This window comes from Phymastichus coffea, unplaced genomic scaffold (genome assembly GCF_024137745.1).
Source record: "Phymastichus coffea isolate CEN01 unplaced genomic scaffold, Cenicafe_Pcof_1.1 PCOF00163, whole genome shotgun sequence".
In the NCBI taxonomy this organism is placed as follows: domain Eukaryota; kingdom Metazoa; phylum Arthropoda; class Insecta; order Hymenoptera; family Eulophidae; genus Phymastichus; species Phymastichus coffea.
Genome location: NW_026706974.1, coordinates 175,897 through 198,598, shown reverse-complemented (window position 1 = coordinate 198,598; position 22,702 = coordinate 175,897). Strand labels below are relative to the sequence as shown.

Below are 22,702 nucleotides of genomic sequence, written 5' to 3'. Positions count from 1 at the left end.
CGTCCCATTGGTCGGCAAATTTACGACGGCGTTGCATGACTCCCTTATAGCCACCACATACTCGCTCTCTCTCTCTCTCTCTCTCTCTCTCTCTCTCTCTCTCTCTCTCTCTCTCTCTCTCTCTCTCTTGCATGTGCTTAAAAATTTTCCTCGCCACGCATAATTAGCCGTTCGGCCATTTTTTTCTCCTATCTCTTTACTAGATAACTTTTATGTTCTTTCTTTTCCTTAGTCTTGAGCTAGAGTCATTGTTGATTGCGACCCAAGATTGATAACAGTTATAAAGTTATAAAATAGCAGAAAATATGTTAGCCCTAGCTGTTTTCACAAAAAATTATATTAAATATATCATTATCTTTCAGGTACATTAAAATCAAATAGAATGAAAAAAATACATCGAAGATAATAAAGATCTCTAAACAATCAACTAATCTCTTCATACGCATCACACTGCAATATCCACAATTGTTTTTTGCCGAATCATAAATCATAGTCTGTAGATTTTGGCGGCGGCTGTACGCAAACATGGGGCCAGCTGAGTATGAGAAGACGACAAAAGCGTGATTTAAAGGTCACGATGTACATTCTTTAAGCATCGAGCTGAACGTGAGGCCATTAACGACTGTCCATCAAAGCTTTGGCCCACTTTCTTATCGGATTCATTGATCACTTTGACGGTAGTCGCGAATAAGAAATCGAAGAAAAAACTATATGTATATAGCTGTACAAATGCGTTTGCCGAGTCTATAATTCCGTTAGATGCTTTTTTTTAACATTTTTATCTTAATCAAAGCGATTGGAATATTCGCTTAAATATATATTTATTTAAAACGAATCACAGGTGAATAGTCCCATTATTTGCAAGTGTTACCTGCGAGATTTTATCGAAAATAACGTTATGTATATAATGAATTTTTTCTTTATATCCAAGCGATTGATGGCATAAGCAAAAACCAATATTGCTTATGTATGGAAAAGATTTTTTTACAAGCATACAAAAAAAATAAACGGTTCGATAGTGCGTGTACATATATATACAGAACACGAACGATTTCGTATCCTCCAACCAGATAATGACGTTACAATTTTTCACGTTATCCACGCATAAGCAATAACATTGCTATAACCGGCCTTTCTCGCAAGAGTGATCAACTATTCTGTTATCGGCTCACGATCAACTCTTCAATATCTTCATACTTGATCCAACAGACACACAAAAGCCATGTGCACGTGAATTTACAAGTGTACTTCGAGCGAAAGAGTAAGACACCGATAATACACGAGCAAAAGAAGAGAAACAATCGGAACTCTGACCTTTCCTTTGCCCCCCTCTTGACTTGACTCTTCTATACCTTTTTTTCTTGTTACTTGTTATTATTTCTTCTTTTTCCCACTACCTTACTCCATCGTCATTTTCTTTTTCCCCACTTGTGCTGCGGTTGCGCTCGCGCGAGAGACGTCGGCGATGATCAAAAGCGACGCCGAACGCCACTTCCGACAATGCATCTATATGCCTCGTACATAATGCTTGCAGAGGTGAGAGAGACAGAGAGGGGGGGGGGGGGCTATACACGAAGGTGAGAGGCGGTACGTTGAGTGCAAAGTGTGCCCTCGGAGATACGGCCTGTATTTTTTTTTTTTGCGCGCAGGCATATGTAGAGAAATGGGAATGAGACAAAGATAAAGTGCGAAACAAAAAGAGAAAACAAAACTGTTCTAGCATTTAATTTGGAAAATACGTGGAAATAAGATAAAAATTAAATTATAAACTAATTTGTAGGTTGTCTTGATAAATATAACTTAGTATGTTGACAATTGACATAGATATCAATTTTGATAGATAACAGATACTGAATGATCAGAAGTGGACAGGTTAAGAAGGAGCGTGAAAGGAGCATCGATTGGATCGTACCCGGAAGAGCAAGATTGATGGTTTCTTAATAACCGAGAAAAACTGCCAGAACGCACTCGGCACTCGCAGCTTTTTTTATCACTGCCAACTATCTGCACTCGTGCGTCAAATTTCTTTTTATTTGTCTATTATTTCAAAAGGTAGACAAAATGTTGAAAAGTAACATTGGGTGTTACTATTATGAAATTATGTCAAACTCAAGATATGAGAATCAGACATTGTTTATGTAGTCGAATCGTCGAAACTTTTGTCGTTTACATAGTTACAGCGTGACAAATTCTCTGATCCTTTTATTTCTAGAATATTACACGACTATTAGCATTTTAATTGATCCATTTTCATAGGATTTTGTTGCAGTTTCATATGCGGTATATAACTTATTCATGATGTCCACGCCCAGAAAAGAAATAATGATCTTACATGGCACTATTCGCTGATCGGTTTCATTAAATTAGCGTGTAACGCCAATGCATCATTTCTGTTCAAGACCAACCAAGACCATCAGAAAGAGAGAGAGAGAGAGAGAGAGACAGATAGATAGAGAGAGTAAACGGTGGAAAATTAATGGCTTATGACTTGCAAGAAAATTTTTTACCGCGAGAGCGCCCCAATTTTTATTTACTGAAGATTAGTCACAACTGTCAGGCTCACACAATTGTTTCAAAATCTACTGAATGGATTTAGTGTTACCACGACATCAACATAGTTATAGTATTAGATTTTTTTAAAAAAAAGGAATAAATTATCTCGAAATAATTTACTTTCACGCAACTTTCAACATTCAACTATCATATACATAATAAATCTTACTATCAGTTGATGCAATAAAATTAGGGATGAATCATATTTATAGTTAAGTCATCACTTGATACGCACTTTCTATAGAACCTTAAATCAGTGGTTCCCTGCACACATGAGAAATCGAAGCAAATTTTATCCTTATCAGCTTCGGTAATACGAATTTCCAAGCCATCATCCTTGTCTTTGCAGTTGTAGCCTGGGCCTTCCAAATCAATGGGTTTCCTTGATGCTTCGTTACCGTGGATTTTATAAATATGGAAATTTTTCAATTTCTCATCATCAGATCCTGATGTAGCTATCAGTATTCCTCCTTTATAAATACTACGGACCGCAAGCCAGTTTACACTTTTTTCCAATGAGATGCTTGCGTTTGCTGTTACCTGACCATTCCCATCGTACTGAACGCAATTGATGGATGTGGGTTTCGAGTCCTAGAATATCACGAATTAACTTTCATAAATATTATTCATACCAATTTAAAAATCGATTATAGAGAAAGTCTTACATACCGCTTTGTGCATCCTGCAGATGGAATAAAGTTTATGAGCGTTCGAGAAAGCAAGAAGTCTATCTTTTTCGGATGCTTCTGGTTCAAAATTCAACTCTGACAATTGTTTTTTTTGTCCTTCTTTATCAATAAGTAAAACCGTAAGACTCTTCAGATCTTGTGAGTGTACGAAAAATCCTTGACTAGGGTCTTTTTCCGAAACTGCACTTGCGTACTGCGAAACATCGGCATGGTATGATTTAACTCCACCAATTTGTTTACCATTCAGGTCGAACGTGAGTTTACATTTGGTTTCACCGTTGCAAGATTTTTTACTGTTGAGCACAAAGTCAACTTGATTGTCGTAGTACACAATAGCTGGGAAAAAACCGTAGGCCGCTTTGGGGACATCAAAACTAAAGTGTGCGTTTGAGCATGTGTTCATGTTTAGTATGGTGATTTTCAAACTGTTGCTCTAGATCATACAAAATTAAAAATGTTAGTATTGATAAATTAATTCATAGAAATAATATCGTCAATAACAAAATATCAATCGAAAATTTCAATAAATATTTATCATATTGATATGATTTTGATAATTGATAAACCGTATTATCATCATTTATCTATCGTTGTTTTTTTCATCAATGTTTTAGAGATTATAACTGTCGAACATATAAAAATAAAGTTTTTCACGAACTTACCAGATTGGGCTCAGCATTTGGATTCATTGCCACGTCATACCAACCAACAGCAACATAATTTCTAGTAAATGGTGTAATTTGGAAGAATCCATTGAAAAACAATTCCTTTCCTTTGTCTGCAAATATTTTAATAGCCTTGCAGACGCGATCTTTACGTCCTGGCGTCACCAATGTAATATCGCACACTCTTTCAGTTTTAGAATCGGTTATTTTACATTCGCCCATTGGATAAGTGTAAGCGTCAGTGGCAAATAACGTTCCTTGATGAAGGAATGTTGTATTACTAGGTGAGATCTGCCATACTCGTGTGTACATTGACTCCGATGATGATGGAGAGGCTGCACAGTAGCAAACTAACAAAATGAAAAGTACTTTCTTCGGTAACATCCTGACCTGTCATCAAATAAAAAAATCTAATTGTTATTTTAATAAATTTAAAATTAATGGACATTAAAATCACATCCAGATTAGAATGATTTTTAATGGTTGTTAAGTGTCATGTATAAGTTCAATATTCCAAAACAATAATATTCAATTCGTAAAACTCACAGTGATGTATTCGGTATAAGTCTTCGCCGGCAACTGAATACGCTGATAGGTCTGTCGGTTAGCTTTTTATAAGCACAAGTGTTGTGGAAAAATGTGTATTCTAAGAATTGAACGATGTATTCATTACTTCGATAACTGACGTTTGAGAAACACCGAATTGCATTATAAAGTTTTATTTCCTGATACTACGTATCAACTTGCTATAATAAAATTATTATTTATAATAAGTTCGAGTATACGTACAATCACAGTCATTGAATCTTTATTCTTTCTTTGTGCGATAACAGTTATACGATTCATTTAAGAGCAATGAGTCATAAGAGAAAAAATGTTTTTTTATAAGGAAAAATAAGACAGCCTGTTTGACGATGTTAGCTAGGAAAAATTCAGTGAACTATTGCAATTCAAGCAAACTGATTAGATTTTTAAGTAATTATACAAATCATGCGTATACTTGGAATCGGTTAGATTGGGAAATCGACTTCATTGACTTTTGAAGAAAAATGCAACAGTTGAAATTAAAGAATTAGAATGCAATAAATGCATATAAAAGTGAATGAATAACTGCTATAACAGCTCTTTATCAGAAGACTGCATGCGAATTCAAAAACACACGACATCGCAAATCTGAGAAAAGCAGAAAGCTCGTAAAGGAGAGATAGAGAGGGAGACGAATGGCCGAAGAAGGAAGAGTTCGAAAAGAAAGGAAAAGAGATAGAGGGGGCGGTAAGGAGAGGGGGGAGGAGAAAAAAATGGAAAAGTGACAGGTGACGCGAGGAGGACACGCGTTCGCAGCTAAGCGGAGCTAATGAGGCTCCTCGTTCGCGTCGACGCAGGTTATATTTCTCTTTGACGCATCGAGAGTCCGTCCATTCATCCATCCGAGAGAAAGAAGGGACCCTCTCCCTCCCGTATGCGCGCGAGATTGACGGGCCGCGCTGTCCCTGCTGACAAGAATGTGACAAGAACTGACCTGACTCAAGAAGCAACTTGCCGCCAATGGGACCAACTTCCTACACGTATCAGCTACTGTTTCTATGACTGATCCAGGAATACATATTTGTACTCGATCGCGATATACCAGTTAAAAAATTCCTAGTACGACATCAAGCTGTATGAAAATTATTTAATGCCAAGACTGGTTTCATTATGTGTTTTCTCGAGTTGGTGTCTTGACTAATAACATCAATAATCATTCGTTGTTATCGCTCGTATTATCCGTATCATTTTAACACAATGATAAACATAGCTCAAGTTTATCTGCATTTATCATTTCGATGAATCACTATTTTACGAGCTGAATCTTTTTATGGCAATGTTAGCAACATGTTACCTCACATACATCGAGCTTTTAGAAAAAGCTCGTGAACACCAAAAATAAAAAATACGTCCAAACTAAAGACAAACTAGATTTTCAGAAGCAGTATTGATCAAGTTGACCTTATGTATCAAAAGTATTATTAAAAGTACAGAATGGTATATCATCCGCAGAGAAAACATCAAATTCATACGAAGGCAATTATCTAAACAAAAGGGGAACGCGTCAGGGGCGCAACAAGCGGAACGAGAGAAACGAGGAAAAGTAAAGAGAGTATATAGACACTAAAAAAAAAGGAAAGTAGGTGCTCAGAGAGCGACAGGCTCCGAGAAAGAGGGAAAAATACAATAGCAAGCCGAGCTAATTCATCGCGAGAGGCCTGGCGATCGATCAATCTTTGTAAAAGGGGCCTCCTCTTGCACACTCGATGCCGGGGGCTACTCTCGAGCCAAGCGAAGGGACATTAATTGACACGGGGCAAGAGAGCTACGATCGCTGCTGTGCACTGCCTGCTGCAGCCAACAAGCGACTCGAAATCCAGAGACAGAAGCTAAAAATTGGCCGTATATATAGGTTGCTGCTGGCTGTTGAGAAACGAGATTGTGTGCAGCTGGAAATGTGCAACTCGCTTCTAATTTACTTTATACTCAATTTGACGCCTCACTTGTTAGAAAGCTTTTTGACAGTGATTCTACTGTACAAACGATGAAAATTATTTGTTGGTATCATCGCTGCATTTAAGGCAGTGGAGTAATAATTTTAACAGAAATCAAAATCACAGCTTGTCAAGCTCAAAACAAGCTGCAATCTGAAGGAATGACACGAACAGCTCGCAAGTCAAGTGGGACCAAAAGGCAAAAACAAAGGAACAATCAGAACTGATGAGGCAGGTTGAGAAAGAAAAAAAGAATTGAAAGATTTAAGATTCAATGGCAGAAGTCGCGAGCGACAGAGCCAAATTCATGTATATACGCAGAAAGAGAGAGAGAGAGAGAGTGCAGATCGTCGGTCGATCTTTGGACAAACAAGAAGAGACGAAAGAAAGGGGAAAAAAGATGTATGGCATGGGGCCCTTTTCTCGATAGGCGGAGCTTACGCGCTCGCTCACGACAAGGACGCGCCTAAGCGTCAAAGGTTTCCGAGCTGCGCTGCTGTTGCGCGACAGTGAGCGAATAAATAAGGGCCGAGCGACTTTCCGTCACCCGATTGTTTCGCCTGCGCGCGCAAGCTGATTTATGTCCCCGACCAGTTGAGACGTTTTAAAGAGCAGATCTCGAGAAAACGATGACAACGATACCCTGGCTACCGATGCACCACATATACCGAATCAACCATCTTGATTCCATCCTTTCCTTCTTCGTCTTTTCTTTTTTGCCTAAGGTTTCTATTCTTCTGGTGGTGATGACAAGTGCTGAGATATATGTCCGTCAGTCTCGTGACAATACCCTTCCGTACGATGATCATTTTTGCATAAAGGACGCCTTCTTTTCGTGTGCCGATCTTCCACCACTTGTATGTGTGCGTTTTTGTTTGGCTCAGTTTTAGGCAATTTTTCTTTTTCTTTCACTTGTTTCTCGTTTTTTACTACTGTTTAGATTGCCAGACATTGTGCGAATTGGAGCCGACCCCGTTTCTGTTGTATGCTAATTTGTTAAGGGCAAATTTCGGGACTTTGAATATATTTAAACTGAAGTATAAACAATGTGATTTTTTAATACTTACATCTAAAAAATTCTAAGATTTGTAGTTCGCTCCAGTAAAATAGTAAATTTCTTAAAAATTTCTATCAGAAAACGTAATTTATATAACATCTTACTGCATACTAAATTTATGTTACGCTAGAGTACGATCACACGATAAATGCACGATCGAAATGATTTCATATAATTAGACAATTTCAATTTATCTACTTACTGCAAATTAAACTAATTATTTCATGAATGTACAATAATAATTTTATCAGTGCATTTTTGATAAAGGATGAATTAACAAATCAATTGATTATTTTTCAATTGTCTTCATTAAAATATATAATTTACGTTGAAAGTTTACTTTTTTGAAATGACATGATATTAAATTGAAATTCAGAATATTGTTATTCTTACAATAAGTATAAAGATCTGTTGAATAAAATAGACTTATAAATTTATAGCAATGTTAGACGAAATTTAAGTCACTTTACAAATCTAAATACACACATTTTTCTAATTTCTTAAACAGATTTTTTTCATATACCTTTGTGTTCATTGTAAAAATAACAATATTTTGTATTTGATAATATTTTTGTTTAATGCACCGTTAAATAAAAAACACAAATTAGGATTCCGATAAATGGAAAAAAAATCTCGTTGAATGAAACATTTTTGTAATTAAACAAATCTTTTTATCAGCTATGGCAATACACTAACTGAAATATGTGGAATAACCAAACGGAAAAAGACAGAGATATGACAGCAATTGTATGGTGCTTACGTAGGTAAGAGTCAATGAAATCTTTCAAAACGCATAAATTTCCTCGCACAAGGCAAATGAGTAATCTGCTGTACCCTAAGTTTGAAAATGTTGTATCTTTTTGTATGTTAATGGTATGTATATTAATTTTTATATGTAATATTTGAATCATTTGTCTTTTTTCAGGCAAATATTTTTTCTTAAATTATTTTATTTTCTTAATTAAAATTATGACTATAATTCTTAAAAATATGTTTGAGAATAAGCATTAATTTTTCTTTATTGGAGTCATCAGTAAAATCTATTTTTTCCGCTGGCTTTTTATATTCATTGATACGTTGATACGAGTTTTTAAAGAATCCTTACTTTGGCCAATTAAAATTATTATAATTAAAATTATATACTCATATTGTAAGTAATAAAGCTAATAAATAAATTTCCTATGACCGTCTTAATTACTGTAGTACATTGTTTAAATTGTTAGAGCTTTAAATGGGTCTATAAGCACAATAGTTTATTAACAAAAAATGTTATTTTCTACATAGAGAATATTTCTTGAAATATTGATATTTTTAATTTGTATTATTAATAGATTTATATTTCGAAATAAAAAGCCAAAAAAGTGCTGCAAACGCGCAGCAAAACAGATGCGAAGCTCGCAGCAGATTTTACACGAGGATCTCCGACGAAATAACACGTTCCCTTTTAATTTCAGTTTACTACTGTAAAATTGTTCGAGCAATAACGACAATGGAACCGTTTTCTCTGCTTGCAGCAATGGCGATCTTCTCTCTCTTTCTCTCGTGTGGAACGCCTCGAGAGCAAACGACAGGTTTGCGGTCTACGGTATTACTTTTGCCTTCGACTTACTCTCTTCTCTGCTTCTTTTCTTTCTCATTTTAGTTATTGAGGCGGCTCTTTCTTGCTCGTTTGTTTGCTCGTTCGAGGCCTCGCCTTCTTTTTGCTCGTTAACGGTTATTAAAATGTACGCCGAGTAATTGGTATCTTCAAAATTGCAAAGTCCTTCGCTAAGTGTTCTACTTATCTCATAAGTGCCTATTTCGCATCGGTTTGCGGTTTATACTGCTACGAATATCAATTGCACTCCAAACTGTTACAACTTTTATGTTTATGATTTCTACATGAACAAATATTTGTTATTAGTGATGAAAACGCATAATATATGTATATGTTTACCCTTTGTTTGACAAGTATATGTTGACATCGACATTCATTGCGCAATAAACGTTCTCTGAAATGTCAAAGGGACTTTTCCGAATACAATAAATGCATTTTAAAGTTCTGCCCCATTTACCAATAAATGCGTGTTCTTCGATTATACAATATATTAATGGTACACTCTAGTTGTAAATAGCCACGGGCTTTCATATTCTGTAAAAAAACTATAGTTTAGATTGAAAAATTAAAAGTAGTTTGAATGTTTATCAAGGAAATAATATAATGTGAATAATAAAATTAATAATGATTCTTACAATCTTTAACATACGGCAGATAAATGAAAACAACTGTTTATTTTTTAAATATATAAATGTTTCTAAAATCTAGTACAGAATTTATCATAAATATATTGTATTTGACAAGATTTTTCAAGAAAAAACACAAATTAGGAATCTGATAAGCGAGAAGCCAGCTATTAATAGGAGTTTGATATATTTATTAATTTCGATATACAATTGAAATAGTTAAAAAAATGAAATCCCTGCAAATGTAGATAAAACGACATGAAAAATAGGCAAGAAGTATAGTAATCTGCATTACAGTTGGAGAACGAGCAGTTAGCGGAGAGAAGAGGCTTCTCTCTCTTTCTCTCTCTCTCCGGGGCCATCTGCACACACGTACGTTTCTCCTTCTTTCTTCGGGCTAGTATAGGTCCTTTTGAATGTGCGCCGTCCAATTAAAATAATTAGCGACGAAACGAACGAGAGCGGATCCCCGCATGCGCGATTATAGATAGCGATAAAAGAGAGAATCAAAGAGAAAACGAAATGAAGCGCGGCAAAAAGCAGGCCTCTCTCTCTCTCTCTCTCGAAGTCGATCCATCGAAGAATCCGGTTATTTACGAGGAGGCTGATTTAATAACCAGTGCGAATATAGCTGGAATTGCTGGCGGCTCAATCGGCGCGCTGCAGCAAACATAATCGGCGATTGAAAGGGCACGTGTAGAGCTGTTTCTCGCGGGCGGACATTTGTACGAGGAGATTAAGTCGCCAGCAATTCTCATTCCGAACTATAAAAAGAGTACTCCGGTTTTTCCTCCCATGCTTACTTGGCTGCTTGTATATAATCTAGAGATGCCGAGATCATAAAGATACGTACACATATGCACATATTTTTTTGTTGCCGGGCATTAACATGTCATTTTATTGGAATTCTAATTCCGCGGCAAAAGAAGACAGTTCGAGTATACGCGTAGCTTGTCAGCAAGCTCGTAAAGGAGCTTACGTGCGTGTACAGTTTGTCAGCGCTTTTATATCATTCTAACGACAGGCCGTGCAGTATGTGGACGTATAAATTTCGCGTATTTACATACCGTTCAATTTGAATGCAGTACTGCAGCGGCGGCGGTACGTGACGAAAGGAGAGCTCTTGCTCTGCCCCGTCATCTTCATAAATCTTCGAGCGTTCCATAGCGGATTAACCGCTCCAACCATAAGAGTTGACGGGCTATTACCATTCGGCTGCTCTAACTAATCGCTAGATTAATATCTCGTCGTCGCCGCTCCGCCAAATTAAACTCGACGCGCCTTGTCACGCACCAAATCTCGAGCCATCAGTTTTGGATGTACGGCCATGTTTTTCACGCGAAAACGAAAAGTAAAAATTTACGCTGTCCGATGGATAGAGGGAAATCACTTCCTCTCTCCGTGGCTTTGCCATCTGTATGCATGCGCCACAGTAGCTCCAGTCTTATATCGCAATAACTCAGCGAGCAGTCGAATAAACAATGGGAGTGCAGTTGCTTGTCAGCGTAGCTGCGCGTCTTTCTGCGGAAGATAATTTATCGCTCGACGGCCAATGAGTTGTTGCCATAAACAGAAACGCCGCGGCAGCGGCCCTCTCGGAATGCACCGATTTCTGGCGGCGTCGATTCCCCGGTATGTCGGCCGTTTATGTATGGCCGCGCGCCGCTCGCGCAGCCATAGGGAAGATGGAGTTCTTAGTACACAGTCAGCTCTACATACATGCACACACCAGGGCGACGACGATTCATGGACGTTCGCTTGCGCACTGGGGCACCACGTGAATCGATTAATCGTTCCGCGATAAAATAAATAAATTAACCAAGTGATATTTATGGGGGTGAGCTGCAACGACTTTGTCGCGCGGTCAATATATTAGTTGCCTGCGCTTTCACGTCAATTAATACCATTTTTTTGTTTCTGCAAAAAACTGTTGACAAAATCTTTTTCATACTGAAATATAGTTTACGAGGACTATGCCTGACTAATCTTGGACGTACTACTTAATGCTCTTGGAATAAGTTTTAACTTTTAACACGATTTCAATATTATTTAACGTTTAAAAAATAACAATTTTAATAGTTACAATGTGAAAGGATATTTTATATTATTTAGTGCGAAATCTTATGCACTTATTTCGATTTACGCGAACTAATTATACCGTATGCCTGCAATTATGTTCGAAAAAGCAACTATACCTTATGTACGTTAAAAATTTTGTTCTTAACTTAGAATTATCCTCAAGACAGAAACAAATCGGTTTTACACCATCGGAGATAATATAAAAAAACAGCATAAATCCAGAACAAAATATTACGTTAGCACCGTGAAACAAAGAACTACAAAAAAAATCATCGTAAAACACGTGCACCTTACAGTGGAGTATGTATGTGTAAGACAACCATCCGCATGCACCCTGCACTACCCTCTATATCGATCACACGAGTGTAGTCACGCCAAGTCGCTCACACCGGGCGGAGTCTCTCTCTCTCTCTCTCTCTCTCTCTTTCTGTCTCTCTCTTTTACTAAGCGCGATACGCGAGCGCGAAAAGTGCCCCGCATTATCGCGTGCACGACTTTCGACCCACGCTCCTCTGTATAGAGTTCTTTGACCTCTCACTAAACTGCAATGTGGATGATGAAAGAAAAAAAAAGATTTTTTTTTTCGTTAGAGCATTTCACATGGATTATTGAAGAATGTAATTTAATTTTACGTTGATGCTGCTCGATTGCCGCATTTTAACTGCAGCTAAAAGATTACTTTGAAGCTAATTATTATACTCGAGTTATATATATGGGACCCGAGAGCTCCCGCTGCTTACGAGAGTTGTCTTAATGAACAGCTCTTTTGAGTCGTTCAGATATCTCGTTTTAGAATTTTTTGTGGTTGTTTTTATAGCCGGCGATGAACTGTCATGTTTCTTATGTTTTTATGCATCGAAGCATCACTTGACAGTAGCATCATCAAGATAAATATTTGATTAACTTATCGAAATGACACAGTTGTCAAATAATATTGGGAGATATAAAATATATAGGTTCACGTTATTTTAAGATTTCTTGATACAAAGAAAACTAAACAATATGTAGAACATTATGAAATAAATATTCTCAAAGCATCTGTCACATATCTATAAATATAAATATAATCACAATTATATTTATATTTATAACTTAAGTGATAATTTACGGTAATAAATTAATATAAGTATCTGATTGAATACACGTAACAAAAAGTGAGTTTAGAAACATTTAAAACAGCACTATCTCAAATACCCTGAAATTGGAACACCTGTTGTAATAAAATTACACGCGAGTAATCAGAGAGAAAATAATACACACATTCTGAAAAAATCTAGGTTTCTCGACTCTAAAAAAAGTGTTGATATAGTACACGGAAAGAGCAATTTCCGCCGAACATGTTCCGTCATTTCTTACGTTGCCACGTATATAGTAGTCGCAACACCGTCTCAAAGATCGCTAAGGTTTTCATGATTTTCTACGGCGGTATTATCAAAAGCCTGAAAATAAACAAAATATATAATAATATATACAGAGTTACACACACACACACAGACGGGAAGAACTTTTGTTCTCTTCGCCCGAGCACACGAGTGTAAGTAATGAGTTCAGAATTTCATTAGCCGCTCGCTCGGTTTCTCGCAGGGCGGCGAGATTATTTTATAGAGATACGGAATTGCCTGATTAGGAGGAAAAAAGTCATTAACTCAGACAAAACTAATTAACGCGTGCTCTCTCTTTTTCGCTCTCGCGCTCTGGCGAACGAACGAAGGAGCCGAAGACTCGAGTGAGCCGCGGGGTTCAACAGCCACGCGATTCTTCCTTCCAACATCGACGATGCTTTCATTTGTTGCTATGTTTATCGCCAAAATGGCACGTGCTGATGGATCATATTGAAATATACGATGTTCACGGTCCGAACGCGACAAAATAATTCATAGATCAATGGGTTCTTTAAAATAGCAATTATTTGAATTATTACAGTGAAAAGCACAATATATATTTCTATTTTGCACAAGTAAATTAAAGATATTCTCAGCATTTCCATTTAAATTTTCGATTTGTTTGAGGAAACAGTTGTTCCCTAATATTTTGAAAGTGGGAATAATACTTTGACTTTAATATTTTTAAACAATTTATTAACGATTTTATACGTATCTCATTGGCTTATTTTTCATGCTTCCGAAAATTCTCAGTGTACTTTTATATCTGTATCACATTTAATAGTTTTCTTGTGCTCGATTCCATGATTTCATGTTTACCAGTGAAAATTATCCCACGTAAAGTAGCTATTAGTAGATTCAAGTACATACGATTCACCATAAAATTGTTTTCCTCATTTTATTACATCCTACATAAAGAAATTTCCTTTCGTAGATTCAAGGATAAAAATGTTGAGAAGCACTTCACATTTGGTAGGCAAGTTTAAATCGATCGTAGACGCGCTCACACACCTTTGCACGCAGCATGAAGTTCTCTTTTGATTGGGAACGAAACGCGTGTTCGTAATCGCTTCTGCTGCAGCAAATAATTGCTTGAAAGCATGAAAACCTCCCGCTGTTTTTATCGTCTTGCAGCGAAGGTGTAAAATGGACAATTTTCCTTAGAGACGACAAATTTCTTAGTTAACGAGCCGCCACTTTACTTACGGCTTCTGTTCACGTGTATTTTAGAAAAGCATTTTATTGTGCGATTCAATACATTTATATGTTCCTTTGCAACGTAAACAGAAAGTCGAATGAATTGTTTTTCGTTATCCTATGTGTATTGTAAACTTTCATATAAAGTATTGTAGGAGAAATTTCACTCGAATATCCACGTTCATGTTAGTTCTATTCTTTTTATCATTTACGAGATATTATCAATCTTAAACACATTGTTAAACATATATATGAAACGATAAATAAGTAGACAATTGCTGAGATGAAAATTTAATTATCCTTCTATGTTTAAACATTTAAACTACCAAAGAAACTTTTATTTTTCATTGAAAATCGATAGAATAATAGTTGTTGCAATTCTTTTTAATTCTTGTTATGAATGTCCAGTGACTTAACAAATCAGTATTTTGTATAATTCATTGATTCGTTACAGGTTTTAATAGCATCGCGGTCCATCAATAAAATGAAAAACCATTGCATTCAGTTTAGTTTCTGTTATTTTAAGAGTCGAGATAATCCAATGCCTCAAAACATAAAATGCCACTGAAAAGTGGGCGAAAGCTAATGGCCGAAGTCTTTTCATGAATACGCGATTCATAGACGTAACTTTCGAAATTAAGGGATAAGTCCGATGCACATTACCTTACGAAAGATAAAGATAGATACAGAATCTCTCTTATAGCAGCTCCGTAGAGGATGCGAGGTACGTATAGCGATCGGCAAGCGGGGAGGAGGTTGGGAGGCGCGCGCCGGAGGAACGCGCGAAACTATTTTGGTAAGGACGCAGCCTGGAAATTCAAAGAGGAATGTAATCACGGGATTCCGTGAGCGCGTTGTTCCGCCGTTCCGGATTCTTAAGCGTGTCGCATGCGCGCCTCTCATTCGTTACGCGTACTCTACTCTCTCTCCGACAGTGACAGGCCGCCACCGCCCATATATAGAGCGCAAGGATTTCCGGGACAGCTTGCTTCTTACCTGCTTGCCAGCAACGTTTGTGGCTAAGCACTACGATGCTTACCAGACGCTTTCTTGTCGACTTAGCCTTGCTACGAGACATCGTCATTTACTTCGATGCATGCGTTTTGGTGTGTCGTGGCACATGGACGTCTCTCCAAGATTTTTCAGGTGTACTTCGTTTGTCGACTGGCTTTTCCGTAAATTGGGGTCAAGTAGGAGATTTTATTGTCAAGGGATTAAGGTGATCTCAATATATGTTTATGACATCGCGTTTACTTTCAATAAAGAATATTTTTTCCATATTACCCGAAGTAACTCAATATTTTTAGACAATATTTCATTTAATTTCCGTTTTTTAAAGTTTAATTTATGCATATAAAAAAATTAGCTACGTTAAATTCCAACTGTTCGCAGTGTGACATGAGTTTTCGTAGATAATAGTTGCCGCGTATCCAGTGGAAAGACCAACAAGAACACGATACAATAGCCAAGCGCTTATTCGGCATGTAGCACTAGTGTATAAAGCCAGTCGTTGATACTAGATGTTATCGGCCGGAACTTACGAGGTGGCTGTTATCGTCGCCGCGGCGTTCGACGTGCCATTGTTACCGCTTCTAGAATTATCTTCGCTTTCCACCTTCGTTATTAGCTCGATCATTACCCGTAAGTACTTCTTCAACCTTGTTTCCTTCCAATCTCGATCCACTTGCAACTTGCACTTGCGACTACGCGAAATCGCATTTGACAAAACAATTGTTTATCAATTTTCGGAAAACTCATTAGCGTGATTTATCACTTTGCAAAGCCCATTACGATCCTGAATAATTAATTTCGAATTCGAGTTGTCTTCGCTTTCAAGTATTATCAATCAATATAACAGTCGTAATTTCCGATCCGAAGCAGATTAATTATTGATAGAATTATTTGTAACTCCCATCCTGGCAACGTTATCAATGAAAAAGAAATAAATTTGCTCGAAAATGTAATTTCTCCAAAAAATATATAGTTTTTCCATTCTTCATTTAAAGTCTTCAACACTTTTTGTTTATTCGCGACTCACAGCGAGATTAAATTCAACTTTACGAGCGAGCTTTTACGAAGAGCGGATGTCTACATGGGAGGTACTGCAGGTTCATCATCATCAAGTCTCTCCCTCGCTGCAAAAGCGAAAACTGTAAGATCAGTAGCTACGAATTGACTGTGTAAAAGCGAATTACTATTTACATTCCTTTGCTGGAATAACTCGTTAAGCTTCTGTACTTGCGCTTTCGTCAATTCAGGACATCGTTCTTTTTTCACTGTCGACAACACAGACACAGATTGCACGAAAAATCGTTCTTTCTTTCTGCAGTCCGCCAATGAGAATGCGGCGTTAAATTGTTCATGGCGGCTTCTAAAAAATTACCTCTTGCGCCTTCAGTGAAATAGCTACGCAACAGTGCAATAACAGAATTCTACTTTTGAAATCTGATGTGGAATGAGCAGCCGTAGAGCTTTGTTAATCAATGTACGCCCCGTTAATTTCGTGCGTAATTTCTGCGTTGATTATCTCGGAAATATTATACTCAAGATTTTAATTGTGATTATAAATAAGTATAGATAATTTAAAAAGAGCTCATATTGCTATTCTCATACAGTACAAAAATCAAGCTTATAAAATATTAATGTCAGTAATTTTATGTCTCAAGATGGAAAAGCGATTACTTTTCCGGAAAGCTCGCTGATTAAAAACTTATTAGATTCTATGCTATCGCTATGTCTTGTAATATATAGAATGAATATCTGAAAAGATTTTGCAGTATACTATGCGAAGCAAGAATGTCTTCAAAAGTTGAACCTATTTTTTCTGTCTGTGTTTTCATACGTTACCGATGCGGAATTCAACAGAACCGCAAAAGTACAGTGTACATATATTTGACGTTTGTTGTGCGGTGGTCGTCGGCAGTGGCGTTCTGGCCTATACAGAGGCGGGGTCTGAGGTGCGGCTCAAAACCGAGTACAAGGCAAACGCAGCCTCTAGCTCCTGCGCGCAATTACGCCGAAACCGCTAAACATAGTAATCCCTGGTACAACGAGGCTTTTCTCAGGCGCGCCGGTTGTTTATGGTAATGCAGCTCATGCCTCGGCTATAAATATTCTTGCAAATACAAAAATTATACACCTTTTCTTTTCGAGGCCGAGACGCGCACACTTGCTGGCTTTGGTCTTACGCGCGCGGCTGCATAAGAGAGGGGAGGGGGCGATGGCCGCCGATCACGCCAGCCTCGAATTATACTCCGCGGCGATATCGCCATGACCAATTGAAGTTTTTTTCCCAAGGTGGAGACCAAAAGAAAATAAAATGGCAACGCTGCGCCGAACGGTAGTAGAAAGATGGTAATGACAGGCTGGAGAAAATTTTTGTTGTACCGTACGGTATATGAGTATAGGAGTGGGCTGTATTCTGTGTCGATGAGATTCGCTGATTTACTTGAAAAGCTTTATATTATGAATGGTTACAGGCTTTTTCAAAGTTTTCAATAAGCATCGACAAATCTTTGATCTTTGACTTCAAGAAAAATCAACAAACACGGCGATTTAACCTTTTTCACTTACACGTACAGCGTGACTATCAGAATTTTTTATGCTCGTGGATTAATTAGCAATTGAATACAAAGGTAACTTAATTTGTTCAATCGAGAAAAATCTAGCTGTATTGAACAATACTTGATTAGCTTGAATTTGTGAATTTTACATAAAGTTTCGGCGATAGAAAATTATTCATTGCCGCTAGATGGTAAACAGTGTTTTTAAACATATCAAAAACAACGGTATTTCATTTACTATTACGATAATTATTGCTTGTCTATTTGCGTTCGTTTTCGCTTGTTTCTTTGATTGCCTTTCAATTCGTCGTGTTTGTAGGGAAGAACGACAACTATCTATTTACAAATAGAACTGTTGACGATTGATTTTCTGACAGTTTCCTGAGATAAATACGGTTTGAAGGATTGATCGCGTGACGCAGAAACTGAGTAACATTTATAAATAAAGCCCCGTTCGCCAGCAATAATAAGCGGCAGTTTGAAGTGTATCTCTCTCTCTCTCTCTCTCTCTCTCTCTCTCTCTCTCTCTCTCTCTCTCTCTCTCTCTCTGTCTCGGACCATTATGCCAAGGCGTACAATTACCTCGTCGGAATAATGCAGATTTTACGTTTCGTTAAAGGCCACGCAGAGATGGACGGAGAGAGCGCTCGGCGGTATCGCGATAGAGATTTATTCGCTGCGCTGCGCACGCAGAGAGAAAAAGAGAGCCAAAAAGAGAGAAAGACAGGCAGATCGAAATCGATGTGTATGGGGCATGGCGATTGCCGAGTAACGAAGAGGAGCAATGCAGAGGAAAAAAAAGTGAAGAAAATGGAAGCGAAGAAGGAGGAGGTGGGGGTGGGGGAGGGGAGGAGAGGGGGAGGAGGCGAAGACGAAAACAGCAAAAGGAGAGAGAGAGAGAGAGAGAGAGAGAGAGAGAGAGAGAGAGAGCTGGCGAGAGTGTAATTATGAACGGCGAGATCCGGCGAGGTAGATAAGCGAGTCCGCGTCGCCACGTGATGGATACTTTCAACGTCTACTTCGCGTCTGCTCCATATTACCGCGCTGCGCGAGGTTGGCTTTCTGGCAGTGCGAGCGGCTAGACTAGCGAGCGAGCGACGCTTCGCTCTTTTAGCGTTGGCGCGGCGGCGTCGGCCATTCTATGTAAATCGCCCTCGTAAAGCTCCTGACGCGCGCGGAACGGCTTGCCTGGGCTAAAGAGACCTCGCTTTTGTACCGAGTATCTTTAATGATCTTTGACGTACGCGATCGATAAGCAACGGCGCGGCTCTAACAAGTTCTCTCCTCCCTGCCTGCCTGCCTGCCTGCCTGCCTGCCTGCTTGCGCGAGCCAGCTTTTTTTCTTGCCCTTTCTTTTTTTCATTGCGCGCGCTACCTTCTTTTGTGCTTTCGTCGGGCATCCTTCTCTCTCCTTTTTTTCCCTCGGCTGCTCTCCTTTTTGCTTCACGGCGCTGCTTCACTTTTTTCGCCGCTCGACATTGTGTGTAGCGCAAGCGTGCCCGCGGCCCTTAGAAATCTTTGGAAAATCTCGAGAAACACCCATTCTCTCCGACTTCTCAGTCTAATTAATGTCAACGCGTCCAAGTATAAGCGACGGCCGACGTTCCGCCACGTAAACATGCGAGGGCGATGATAAGGTTTGCTGCTTGCTTGCCGCGGCACAGAGCGACGCTTGAAATTACGAGTGCTCCTATACCCAACTCGCAAGACGTTGTGTGCACTTTGATTTACTTTCGCGAATGCTTTGGAAACACGCGAGACTTGGTTACGTAGGACAGAGAGAAAATAAGAATTATATTTTTATTTATCTATTTCGTCGTATTTCGTGTTACAAGACTGCGATTGCGATGATAACTCTGAGATAACTCGAATGAAATAGTGAGCGATGAATTTAAAAAAAAAGTATTTTCGATACTTCGATGACCCGAATCACGCGTACGTTCAAATAATTTTTCTAAAGATAATTATAACGAATGCGAACAAATATGGTGCAGGTGGCATTATCGTTGAGTCAACATTACAAAAAAGTAGATAGTATAGATTAAATATCAAATGCCGAGATCAACATTCCAATAATAGCTATAACGCCTCTGAATTTTGGTCAGTGAGTAGAGTTATTGGAAAGACCTACTTCTGAAAAAAAAAATTGAAATACCAATATCAAACGGTCTTTCATAGACTCACACCCATGTTTCAAATCGAACGATGAAGAGCATAAAATTGTTAAGTTTCCAATGAATAGGCACATTGAATGCACAAATCACAAGTTATAGCCTATAGCTGGCTATCGATAACAAGCGTGACAAGAGCAAACTGCAAATCATTGAATTAAAGCGAACTTGATTTTAATAAATTTTTCGTTAAATACGAAAATTGAAACTTCAAAATACACGCAGCGAGGCGCAGTCGTCGCAATGACTTTCTCGGGGGTTTAATATATATATACCGATATCGTCCAAGTTGTGCACGCGGAGCATCGAAAGGCAGCCAACCCCCTTCCTTATGGCATGTGCGTTGCGTACGGTCCCGCCCAGACGAACCGGCCAATAGTCATTAGCTGGGCCCATTAAAGTTCCTGCGCGAGCGAGCGAGTGCACGCACGAGAGAGCGAGAGAGTGAGAGTAAGTTGTGCCGAGGGACATGGTAAAATACAAAATTACAAGGATGAGCGTAAAAATATTCGCGGAGTGAGAGAGAGAACGGTTTGTCTTTCCAATTAAGCCAGCATGTATACCGATATCACGAGCGCTACCACAGTGCAAATAAGAAATTGCACACGAGTCATTCGCGCGGCGTAAGTATAACCGTTGAGAAGTAATCGAACGGAGTTATAGAGTGAAATGTTCAGCTTGGTAAATGGGCCGAGGGAGAGAGAGAGAGAGAGAGAGAGTCAGTCCGCATGCGAGTTAATTATCAAGAAAGAATGTAGTTCCGACGGTGATTTTGCGCTTTTTAATGCCTCCACCGTTGCGCCGCGCGTCCTTACATCTTTTTCGACCGGTTTATTTTTTCACGTTTACAAGACTTACGCGATGGCTATTTGATTATGAATTACAGTCGTTTTGTTTGAGAATACAGGCTTTTTATCAGTTTTACGCGGTGCTCTAATGCTATAAAATTCATTGCATTTGACATATAGTGTTGCAAATGGAATTTATGCAAAGTTATGTATGCTTTGAAATGGTTTCTTTCGGACTGGATACCTGCATTTCATTTCACAAATTCACCTCTCAATTGTGTAATACGACATTACGTCACAATATTCAATAACACAATTTTGGGCTAAATACAACGGAACAATTTATAAAAATAAAATAAAATGACGTTACTTTACAAAATTAAAACTATCTTGCATAACAACGTAAAAAAGGAAAAATGAGAAAAAAACAACGAATGAAAAGAGAATGTTTTATTCGCTCATTATTCTAAAGTGCCGCATATCACAGAAAAATAACACGCTCGTAACTCAAAATCTCAAAATGAGAAAATCGCCTGGTCGTCGTTGTCGTCGTCTTGGTCGTGCCTCGGCCGCGAGGGTCACGCCGCGCGATAATCGCGTCGGAACTTACATAATAAAAGGCTAATTTAGTGTGCGCGCACAACAGCCATCGTATATAAAGGCAAAAAGTGAACAAGTATACAAGCAACAGCAGCAGCAGCGAAATCGAGCTGGCGAGCTGGTAGCGCTGCAGCGTTGAATAAGGAGGGAGTAAGAAGAGAGAGAGAGAGAGAGAGAGAGAGAGAGAGAGAGGAGGGCGCAGGGGCGGACCCTGGAGGCGGCGTTGAAGCCGCCTATTCCACGGGTGCACACTTGGCAATCAAACGCGTACACGCACGCACACGCTTGCACGGCCGCGTCATCTAATCTTCGGCTGGCGAGCAGCAAGTGCGCGATACGCGCGCGCATAATAAACTTTGAGCTCGCCTACTGGTGAAGCGGCGCCGCGCGGCGCCGCTTCAAAGAAAACTCTTTCTCCACGAGCTCTCTCTCTCTCTCTCTCTCTCTCTCTCTCTCTCTCTCTCTCTGCCAACTTTCCATTTGCACGTTTAATATCTCTTCCCAACGGCAACTTTAATGGGGGACAGAGATGCGCGCTCGCTTCCATCCGAGAAATGCCAGGCGATTTATCGTTCGACGCGCGCACGCCGACTGAGAGCCTGATGAGATCCTCATTTCTTCTCTCTGTTTTCGCTCTTCTTTCTTTTTGCCTAGACCAGTCGCTGATTGTAATTGACTGCACCAGTTTATACCTGTGTATGCTTGCACGGCTATCGCTTTCGTACTTGTGCCCGAGAAATTATTGCGCGTGCTTTTCATTCTACGAGAGCGCCGTGTCATACCAAATCGGCACTAATGCACTTGGAATCAGCAGTCCAACGTTGCGCTCCCTCGCTAAGGAACAGGAATAATCATCGAGATATTTCTATGGAAACATTAATTGTTTATTGCTTCCATAAAAACAATTACACTGACTGGCTGGCCACTTGTTTATCGACAATTAAACATCCATTAAACATTGTCATCATCTTTTTCTTCATCTCACTCATTTCAACACTGTCGTAGCTATTAGTTAGTCTAACGACAAGTTTGTCATTAGACATTCAAAGAGATTTTTTAATAACAAGATTGCAAACCTTTATTAGCGTCGATATCTAGCAGCGATTACGAACCAACACTCATAAAACACATCATCACCTTGTGCATTTCACAACTCGAATGCCATCAACGCACATAAACATGGCACACACAGCGCATCCACTCGAATGAAAAAAAAG

At 38.8% G+C, this 22,702-nt stretch overlaps 1 protein-coding gene across 1 annotated transcript; it reads right to left on the bottom strand.

The window, feature by feature from the left end:
• Positions 1-775: 775 nt before the first annotated feature.
• Positions 776-4,581, bottom strand: LOC131672957 (uncharacterized). The gene is made up of 4 exons (XM_058950542.1): positions 4,454-4,581; positions 3,905-4,297; positions 3,223-3,675; positions 776-3,144 (listed from the first exon to the last, which is right to left on the bottom strand). Exons 2-4 carry the CDS (start codon positions 4,289-4,291, stop codon positions 2,743-2,745), a joined length of 1,242 nt encoding a protein of 413 aa, XP_058806525.1. The 5' UTR covers positions 4,292-4,297; positions 4,454-4,581; the 3' UTR covers positions 776-2,742.
• Between the last annotated feature and the right edge of the window lie 18,121 nt (positions 4,582-22,702).

What these genes read in the sequence shown, in the direction of transcription:
- LOC131672957 (XM_058950542.1), bottom strand. Translation starts at nt 4,291, where the DNA reads ATGTTACCGAAGAAAGTACTTTTCATTTTGTTAGTTTGCTACTGTGCA. An exon ending in CAAATGCTGAGCCCAATCTG is followed by an intron (nt 3,676 to 3,904) that starts GTAAGTTCGTGA and finishes TGTATGATCTAG; the next exon opens with AGCAACAGTTTGAAAATCAC. An exon ending in TCTGCAGGATGCACAAAGCG is followed by an intron (nt 3,145 to 3,222) that starts GTATGTAAGACT and finishes GTGATATTCTAG; the next exon opens with GACTCGAAACCCACATCCAT.